The sequence below is a fragment of the Orycteropus afer genome, unplaced genomic scaffold (genome assembly GCF_000298275.1).
Source record: "Orycteropus afer afer isolate SDZICR_OR568_19922 unplaced genomic scaffold, OryAfe1.0 scaffold00061, whole genome shotgun sequence".
NCBI lineage: Eukaryota > Metazoa > Chordata > Mammalia > Tubulidentata > Orycteropodidae > Orycteropus > Orycteropus afer.
Window position 1 is genome coordinate 9,163,036 of NW_006921648.1, and position 9,772 is coordinate 9,172,807.

Sequence of the window (9,772 nt, forward strand, 5' to 3'; positions counted from 1 at the left end):
TTTACAGGAATAGATTGCCTCACCTACATCCTGCGGGGCAGCTGGTGGGTTTGAACTGAGGGCCTCTGGTTAGCAGCCAACTGCCTTACCCACTACGCCACCAGAGCTCTTTATACTATACACACACACACACTCTCTCTCTATATATATATATATACAGATATATACACACACACAATGTATATAATATGCTGTGTGTGTATGTATATCTGTTCCTGCTGTTTATGGCCTTCCAGTCAAGTCTGATTCATGGTGTCGCCATGTGTATGGAGAAGAATGGCTCCACGGGGTTTTCAGGTGCTGTGACCTTTTGGAAGCAGAGTGCCAAGCCTGTTTTCAAGGACCCTCTGGATGGTTTGAACCACCAAACTTTCAGCTGGTATGTTGAGTGCTTACCTGTTTGTGCCACCTAAAACTCAATGCTGTCGGGTCGGATCCGACTTACAGTGACCCCTCCTTGGCTTTCCAAGGCAGTATCTCTATGCAAGTAGATTGCCCAGTGTTCCTTTTGAGGAGTAGCTGGCTGGTGGGTTTGAACTGCCAGCCTTCTGGTTAGCAGTCAAATGCCTTAGGCACTATGCCACCAGACCTCCTAAGGAGTACACATACATACGTAACATATGCATGCGTGCACGTGCATGTGCGTGCGTGCTCACACACACACACACACGTTTTATAGAAAACAAACCAAAGCCATCACCGTCGTGTCAATTCCTACACATAGCAACCCTCTAGGAAGTAGCATAACTGCCCCAAAGCGTTTCCAATGTTGTAATCTTTGCAGAAGCAGATTGCTTCGTCTTTCTATCACGGAGTACCTGGTGGGTTTGAACTGCCAAATCTGGGGTAACGGCCAAGCACTTAACCACCTAACCAGTGCCCACTGCATCACCTAGGACACACACACACACACACACACGCCAAACTCACTGCCACTGAGTTGATGCCGACTCACAGTGACCCCTATTGGATCTTTGAAGCTATAAGTCTTTATGGAAGCAGACTGCCTTGTCTTTCTTCTGCGGAACGGCTGGTGGGTTCAAACCACTGACCTTTTGGTTAGCACCCAAATGGCTTACCCACTGCACCCCCAGAGCTCCTTGAGCAGGGGACTAGGGGCTGGTTAACTGATCCTGTGAGTTGATCTGGGTCTTCAGTTTGCACAGAGTCATCAGACAGAACACTGACTGATGGTATACTTTCCAGACATTTGTCACACTTCAGTAAAAAGGTTCTTAAAAAATCATTCCCAGCCAGAATGAACAATCTGTGAACGAATTTTGGATCAGTGCTGGGTCCAACTCCTAAATAAGTGCCCTCGGGTCTCTGCTGAGCCACCAGAGAGATTCCAACCAGAGAGCGAAAGGAGGAAATGCTGGCAGCCGCAGACCCTGGGAATCATGCAGAAATCGGGCTTCATGGCTTAGGGGCCCCCTCCACCCCACTGGACACAAAACAAGTGACAAGCCCTTCCTGATGGGCCCAGAACAGCTCAGGGCACAAGGCCATTGGTGCAGCTGTGAGGAGAAGGCACCGCCGTCATGTTCCCCTCCTCAGAAACCCCCGACGGCTGAGATGTTCCACGTAAGTCAATTTTCTGGCTGAGCAAAACTTTCATCATTAAATAACTCCTTTGTTGCAAACTATATCATTTTTAACGGAACCCTTTCAAAAATGCATTTCACACATCCCGACATTTTTAAGAGTCCAGGGAACAGAATTTAACCTTTAAAACAAGTAACAGCGGGTGCCAGGCGCTATCCAAAGCACCTTCCATCGAAATGTCTCTTCATCGTCATAAAACCCTACAAATTAAGTCCTGTGATTAGTCTCACTTCACGTTTGCAGTTCCGACTGATTAAATAATGCTTCAAGGTCATAAAGCAAATACTGAAATATGGGGGGGGGGTGCTTATTCTTCCTCTAAAGTCTACACGCTTCCCTGCTCTGGAAGCTTCCGCTGGTGGGAGCGCGCTACGTCAGTGATGCTGACACAGACAAGGATGTTGGCTGGTCCTTTAGAGGGGCCCCTAGAGCTTTTGCTGCTTTTTTTTTTATCTTTCATCAATATTGTATTATGAGTTGTCATAAAGCTGCTTCCGGCACACCTGGTTTAGCTGCCCGCCCCCCCCAAAATAGCTACCCACGATCTGATAAAAATCTAGACAACTGTATTTGCATCCCTTTAAATCAACTCTCGGCCTTCCTAGATCTTTCTGTTTGACTAAGACATCCTATGGAGTTAGAGACATTTCTTTGTCAGTTTGAGAAAGCCCTCTGGCTTGCTGCATTTCAAAGTGGCCTGGACTTGCTGCTTCTAAACACAACTCAGAAGGAAGCCTGGGCTGCTCGTTAGATTACGCAAAACAGCTCTCGACTGGGGTCCATCTGGGCCGCAGTCTCCCTCATCCAGAGCAGCACCGAGACTTACAGAGGCGTTTTCCACAAGGGTTAGGGGCTGGCGGCCTGTGGAAGAGCAAGCAGTATCCTTACCCTGTTTTCAGGCTGACCAAGGCATCCTCCACTCCCTTCTGATTGAACTTGGTCATGTACTGGTGCATGTAGGGGTAGTTGTTCCGAATGTTTCTCTCCGTACTTCCATTGGGCACTGTGCCAAATCGAAAGGGTGGGGAATAATCATGAGGTCTCTGAAACTAGAGAGAGGACAGAGGAGAAGGAGGAAAATGAGAAGAATTAGAAAGAATTAGGCATCGTTGCGTCCTGCATCAGGAGTTAAACACACGCATGCATTAACACAGGGCACCAGGTAAAGAACCACACGCATTCTTGTTTTCTTTTTCTAACCACATCTGCTGCTGGTCTGTTCTCAGGAGGTCGGCAGCAGCGTGTCTTGTCCCATACCATCCCCCAGCACGGGGCACGCCTGTGGTGCTCCATGCTGTTACTGTGCCCACAAGACGACTCCAACCCCACGTGACAGAGCAGGACTGCCCCCTGGTTTTATAGGCTGTAACGTTCAGGGGAGCAGACCGCCAGCTCGTTCTCCTGCAGAGCCCCTGGATGGGTTCGAACTGTCAGTCTTTCACTTTGCAGCCGAATGCTTACCTATCTGTTGCACCACCAGGGCTCAAAACATGTTGTTAAATTGAATTTTTTGGTCCCACTTTGTTCTCTGAGCTCCGTTTGTAAGGACCTAATGCAGGAGCTCTGGTGGCGGTGTGGTTAAACCATTCAGCTGCTAACCAAAAGGTCAGTGGTTTGAACCCACCAGCCGCTCCATGGGAGAAACATGAGGCAGTCTGCTTCCATAAAGATTGACAGCTTTGGAATTTCTATGGGACAGTTCTCCTCTTTCCTATGGGGTCATTATGAGCTGGAATTGACTCAGTGGCAGTGGGTTTTTGTTGTTTTCACGTCATCCAGGAAATAACTGTATGTTACCACTCACTCATTCTCTACTCACTGGTACGTGTCCCTGGTGCAAATGCTTAATATACTCAGCTGTTAACCAAAAGGTGGGGGGTTCAAATTCATGCTGAGGCATCTCGGAAGAAAGGCCTGGCCATCTCCTCCTGAAATCAGTTATTAGAAACTATGGAGCACAGTTCTGTTCTGACAGACCTGGAGTCCACTCAGGGGGAACTGGTACCCTTATCGAGAAGTTAAGGTCAGAACTGAGACCCCCGATCTCAGAGACCACTGTGCATGATGCCCTCCTCTCTGAGAGATGGGCCTGTGGGACCCAGCTAATCAGAACCCAGCAGTCTCCATGACTTCAGGCCACCACGCCCTCCGTGGCACCAAACAACTGCAAGCACCCATGTTTACTGAAGGGCCAGACCAGCGAGAAACCTCTCCTTTCCAGACTCACACTTCATTTCACTGTTAATTACAATTTCCAGTTGACAATCATTTCCCCTAAATTAGGCCTGCTGCTGCCCAATAAGCAGCCACACTGGATTTGAGGAGCAGCCACCCATCGTCCAGATGAGCCATTCCTGCCAGGGGCACCTTGCACTGGGACTGGCATACGTGTCAACGCTCATGTGTATGTGTACACATGGGTGTGCATGCATCCGTGTGTCCATGTACGTGCATGTGTGCCCATGTGTATGCATGTGCATGTGCGCCTGTGTTTTCCCATGTGTCCATCTGTGTGTGCATGTGTCTGTATGTGTCTGTGTGCACATGGGTCCATGTTCACATGGTTGCACCTGTGCATGTGTGTGTGTGGCCGTGTATGTGTGTGTGTGCACGTGTGTGAACAACATGACCGTCTTTGCACTCACTCCGGTAGGTGAGCAGCACCGTCACTCCCACTGGAGACGCGGTGCCCAGCCCAGGCTCGTGTGCACACAGCCATCTGCTCAGGGGACACAGGTACCAGCCCTGTTCATAAATCTAGCTGCTGTGGCAGCCGTGCCCCATCTCCAGAGACAGCCGGGGATGGTGCGTTTGTCTGAGCGCTTCCTCACTTCACTCCCCAGCTGCCCTCAGCCTCCCTTGCTTCCTGCCTTGGCTGGCCCAGGGTCGGACCCTGCGACCAGCCTCTGGAGCGTTTCCCCACTTCCCTGGTCTCACTGTACGCTCACCCACACCGGAGTGGGCCCGGCACCAACATCAAGGAAGCTTTCCCACAAGAGTAAAGGGAAAAGCGTGACCCACAAAACACTTTGGGTTACCGCCTAGTACACACACACAAATCTGCCTTGGAAGCGGTACAGCCAGAACGCTCCTGAGGAGGAGGATGGTGAGCCTTCATCTCACTTACTTTGGGCATATTGTCAGCAGCGACCAGTCCCTGGAGAAGGACGTCATGCTTGGCAGGGGGCCCGGGAAAAAGAGGAAGGCCCTCAGTGAGGTGGACTGACACAGTGGCTGCAACGATGGGCTCAACACAGCCATGACTGTGAGGCTGGCACAGGACCAGGCAGGGCTTTGTTCCGTTGGACGTGGGGTTGCTGGGAGTCAGAACTGACCCAGCAGCACCTACCACCAGCACCACAAACACACACACACACACACACACACACACAATTTCATAATACTCACTCTTTCTATCTGTGACATCTAGTAACCAGTTACTGCTGAAGTTGAGTCCAACCCATGGCGACCCCATGTGTGTCTGTAAGGTTCCCAACAACTGATTTTCTGGAGACAGATCACCAGGCCTTTCTTCCAAGGCACTTGTATATGAACTCAAACTGCCAACCTTTTGGTTAGCAGCCAAGTGCGTTAAGTTTCTGCACCACCCAGGGACTCCCTGCACGACACACTCTGATGTAACCCGCTATGTTTCATTATTTTCAACGCACACAGTCCTCAGATGATTTTTACAGTCCACTAATGAGTCTTGACCTACAGTGTGCAAAACAACTAGGGGTAATGCTGGCTTAGCACTCGAGTTCTGAGGCCCAGCATCAAGGACGCTCACCGCACATTTCCTGCAGGGCTGAGTCCTAGTGCTACCTTCTCCCGTGTGCAGGTGGGAAGAAACAAACATGGGCTTTAGTGAGGGAAGGGAGGCGCCAGGCTTCCTCGCTGGCAGGACTACACAGGGCGGGACTCTCCGTTGTCTCAGTGGCACTGCCCGTGGCTTTCTCAAGGCTTCCCTTGCTGCACCGGTCAACCGGCTTCACCTGGCCTGGGCTCAAAGACATCAAATTCGGCTTCTCACCTGCCACTCAGGAATGGAGCCAGGGCGGGCAGCTCCTTACAGCTCTCTGAACCTCAGTTTCTCTGCCTGTGGACCGAGGACTGCTTTTGCATGAAGCCGAGCAAATCCATGTAAAATGCTGGCATCTTCTAGTGCCTCACACACCTGTTGTTACCTGTCCTTGGTAGCTTTGGTCACATCACAGAACGAGGCTACTGCCGGTTTGGAAGAGGAAGGACACAATGGGATCATCTCCCATGCATCTATCGGTCCCTGGGTGGTGCAAATGGTGAAGCAACAGACTGAAGCCACACGGCCATTACAGGACAAGGCCGGGATCTGAACTCAAGTTATTCTGACCCCAAAGACAGCAATGCTTGTCCTACTGCAGTCCAGAGACAGATTTCCTCCACCTACTGATCCCCAACATTTTGGAAAGGGTCCCCACCAACATCCCAGCTTTATTGAAAAATTCCCAGAGAAGACTCCACCCATGAACTCACCTATTTATCATATAAACACGCCCAGTCTCACCTGAGCACACCATGGGCCGTTACCATGACGCCTCTTTGAAAGAAGTGCCAATGTTGCCTGTGGCTTAAAAGTACCGTCAACCTGAGTGGTTACACGGGTATACACGGAGGAAAACAACACTTGTGCGCTGCATTAACATGAACAGATTCAATATAAATTTTTATTTCGCAGACCTTCTTGGCGAACCTGCTATTAATGTTCTGGGAGCATTTAGCTAATTTATTCCAAGAATTTTGCTGTTTGTTTAATTGCATCAAATGTTTAATTAAAAGAACTAGGCACTGGTCTCTAACACTCTGTGCATGGGAGCTGATCGGCGTCTCGTGAGGACAGGGAAGCTGTTACCAGGCATCTCCAAGATGAAGAAGGTCAGCCACAGTGTTACTGTTGTAATTAATTTTCCCGAAAGTGGTCGTAGTGTTCAGATCCCAAATTATGTAGCAAGGGACTTTTTTCCCTTTGCTTTTAAAGGAAAAGAGTAAGAAGCAGCAAAACATATGGTCAAACTCTTTCCTGAAAAGTCCTCTCCTCCAGGACATGGCTCCCCACCACTTGGACTACACCACCCATCGCTCCCTCTGGGAAACAGTGTTCATCTTTTGCACCATAATGCGATGGATGTGCATAACTAGGCTTTGTGTCTGTATATTATAGTCGACAAGGCACATTCAAGAGCTCTGGTGGCACAGTGGTGAAAGCATCTGTCTGCTAACCCAAAGGTAAGCGGTTCATACCCACCAGCTGCTCTGTGGAAGAAAGATGAGGCAGTCTGCTTCCACAAAGATTACAGCCTTGGAAACCCTATGGGGCAGTTCTCTGTCCTCTAGGGACACAGTGAGTCAGAACCCACTCCACAGCAGTGGGTTTGGTTTGGGCTTTGCTCCCATAAAGATTGACAGCCTGGGAAACCCTGTGGACAATTCCACTCTGTCCTCTAGGGGCGCTGTGAGTCGGAATAGACTCCACGGCAGCAGGTATGGTTTGGGCTTTGCTTCTGTGAAGACTGACAGCCTTGGAGACCCTGTGGGGCAGCTCCATTCTGTCCTCTAGGGGCGCTGTGTGTCGGAATCAACTCCATGTCAGTGGGTGTGTTTGGGCTTTGTTTCTATAAAGATTGGATAGCCTTTGAAATCCTGTGGGGCAGTTCCCCTCTGTCCTCTAGGGGCGCTGTGGGTCAGAATGGACTCCAGGCAGTGGGTATGGTTTGGGCTTTGTTTCTGTAAAGATCCACAGCCTTGGAGACCCTGTGGGCCAGTTCCACTCTGTCCTCTAGGGGTGCTGTGAGTCAGAATCCAGTCAACAGCAGTGGGTTTTAAGGCACGTTCACGTATGCAGTCTCATCATTTTACCCTCATGACTGTTGTTGTCATGTGCCATCAAGTCGCACCCGACTCATAGCGAACCCTCCTTGAGTTTCCGAGGTGGTATCACTACAGAAGTAGATTGCCCAACATTCCTTCCGAGGAGTGGCTGGTGGGTTTGAAGCGCCAGCCTTCTGGTTAGCAGCCAAGCGCCTTAGGCACTATGCTACCAGAGCTCCCTATGACTAGGCTTCTCAAACTGGCAAAGGTGAACAAGGAGCCCAGGAGGGCTGTTGCTGTTATTGTTTGTTGCCATTGAGTCAACTCCGACTCATGGTAAAACTAAACAAACGTTGCCTGGACCTGCAACACCGTCACGGTCACTAGCGAATCGGAGGCTGTTGTGGCGTTTCAGCCACGGCGTATGCCATGGATACACCGTAAAGGCTTTCACGGACTGATTTTCTACTCAACAGTTGGATGAGGAATGCTAAAATGATATCCGTAGACTTATGTCAGTAAGACACGAGAGCAAGGTTTCATCAGAGACGAATGATCGCCACACGTGGGACAGAAAATCTTTGCTGGTCTGCAGCCTCAGCACTGAGCTGGGCATGCCAGGATCCGCCTCCCATACCTGATGCCTCAGCAGGAGGCCGTGCCTGCTGTTTCCCTTTTCTCCTTCTCTGTGTATTTCTGAATAGCCACCCAAGCCCTACAGCCCTGGTCAGGTTTTTGTGAGAAACAGGGAGACCAGGTGTCCTCAAGTCCATCTCACTGATGTGAAACATACAGCCCCAGGAGAGAGGACGGATGGTATGTCCGCATGAGAGGAACCCATGGGGAGAAACCCTCCTGGTCCTTGTGTGTTGCAAATGCTACTGATGAGGACAATGTGGGTACACAGTCAAGAGGGGTTGTCAGGTAATAACTATGTCTTAGGGTGACGCTTGGTGTTAAGGACAACTTGATTCACGGTGATGCCATGCACAGCGGAACCATGATGGGTTGAGGATGAGACCACTGTGACCCACTGCGTTCCCACCGGCTGCCTGTCCGAAGTGATCACCAGGCCTTTGACCCCAGTTCCTCTTAGTCTGGAAGCTCCGCTGGAACCTGTCCAGAATCCTTGCAGCATACAAGCGTCCACTGACAGAGAGGTGGGGGCTGCATGTGGGGGGCATTGGCTCGGGTCTCCGCCAGCGTGGACATGGAATAAACAAAGCAAGCATGGGCTTTCTTCTGCTTACTCAGTAATATGGAGTGAACAGTTTCACATGCTTCTCACCACATCTTTGAAACCCATGTCAAACTGGTCACTACAGATTAGTAAGCAAGCACAAGTAAGCCTGTGCTTGCCTTGCTTACTGGGTAATCTGACACTGGGACTCCCACGTGGAAGGTCAGAACTCTGCTTCTGCCCTGGAAGGGGCTTAGAGATGACTCTTTTCATGTCACAGGCAAGAAAACCAAGGCCAGGGGTATAGACTCGTCCAAAATCACAGGGCTAGGCGGCAGCCACAGTTTAAAGTAGCCCATATCACCCCAAGTTTCCTCTTGTCCTGGCTAGAGGAAAGGAGCTCTGGTGGTGTAGTGGTTAAAACATTCAGCTGCCAACCAAAACGTCAGCACTTCAAACCCACCAGCCATTCTCTGGGAGAAAGATGAGGCCACTGGTTTCTGTAAGATTTATGGCTTTGGAAACCCTATGGGGAAGTTCTCCTCTGTCCTGTAGGGTTGCTATGAGTCAGAATTGACTCGATCGCAGTGGATTTTGGCTAGTGGATGTTCCCAAGCATCACAGTCTCCCTGAAAGGGTGAGGTTCAGCCTAACCCAGTAACGTGCCCGTGAGTCGCAGTCTCAGTAGGCGTCACCCGAAAATGACATAAATATGAAAAATGACCACTTGGAAGAACCCTGCTTTCCACTGAGCCCCAGAGTCTTTTTGGCCTAGGAAAAGAACTCATCTTAGGGTTCTGTTCTTAAACTTTGCAGAAATATGACCATTTGAGTGAAAAAGAAGGAAAAAGCCAATGTGCTTGCAAGTTCCTAAGTCTGGTTTATGCTGCTGTTGGTAACTGCTGTCCAACTGGCTGCCTCGCAGGGTGACCTTATGTGTAACGGGACGAAACACTGCCCAATTGTGCACCATCTTCAGGGTCACTGGTATGTCTGAGTCCACGGCGTGGCCAGCATGCCAGGCTAGCTCACGGAGGGCTTCCCTCATTTTTGCCGACCCTCCACTTTACCCAACAGTCCCAGTTATAGGACCTTCTGAGGAGAGAGCACCTGAGGTGAACCCTCCGACAGGGTTGCAAG

The 9,772-nt window shown here is 50.2% G+C and overlaps 1 protein-coding gene across 1 annotated transcript in view; it reads right to left on the reverse strand.

Annotated features, from left to right (window-relative positions):
* GRIN2A (glutamate ionotropic receptor NMDA type subunit 2A) overlaps nucleotides 1-9,772 on the reverse strand; it is a 538,812-nt gene that overhangs the window by 85,075 nt on the left and 443,965 nt on the right. The window contains exons 9-10 of the mRNA XM_007939726.1: nucleotides 5,463-5,605; nucleotides 2,494-2,654 (exon numbers count right to left, since the gene is read on the reverse strand). Of these exons, the coding sequence (XP_007937917.1) occupies nucleotides 2,494-2,654; nucleotides 5,463-5,605 (304 nt within the window). The remainder of the gene's footprint in view (nucleotides 1-2,493; nucleotides 2,655-5,462; nucleotides 5,606-9,772) is intronic.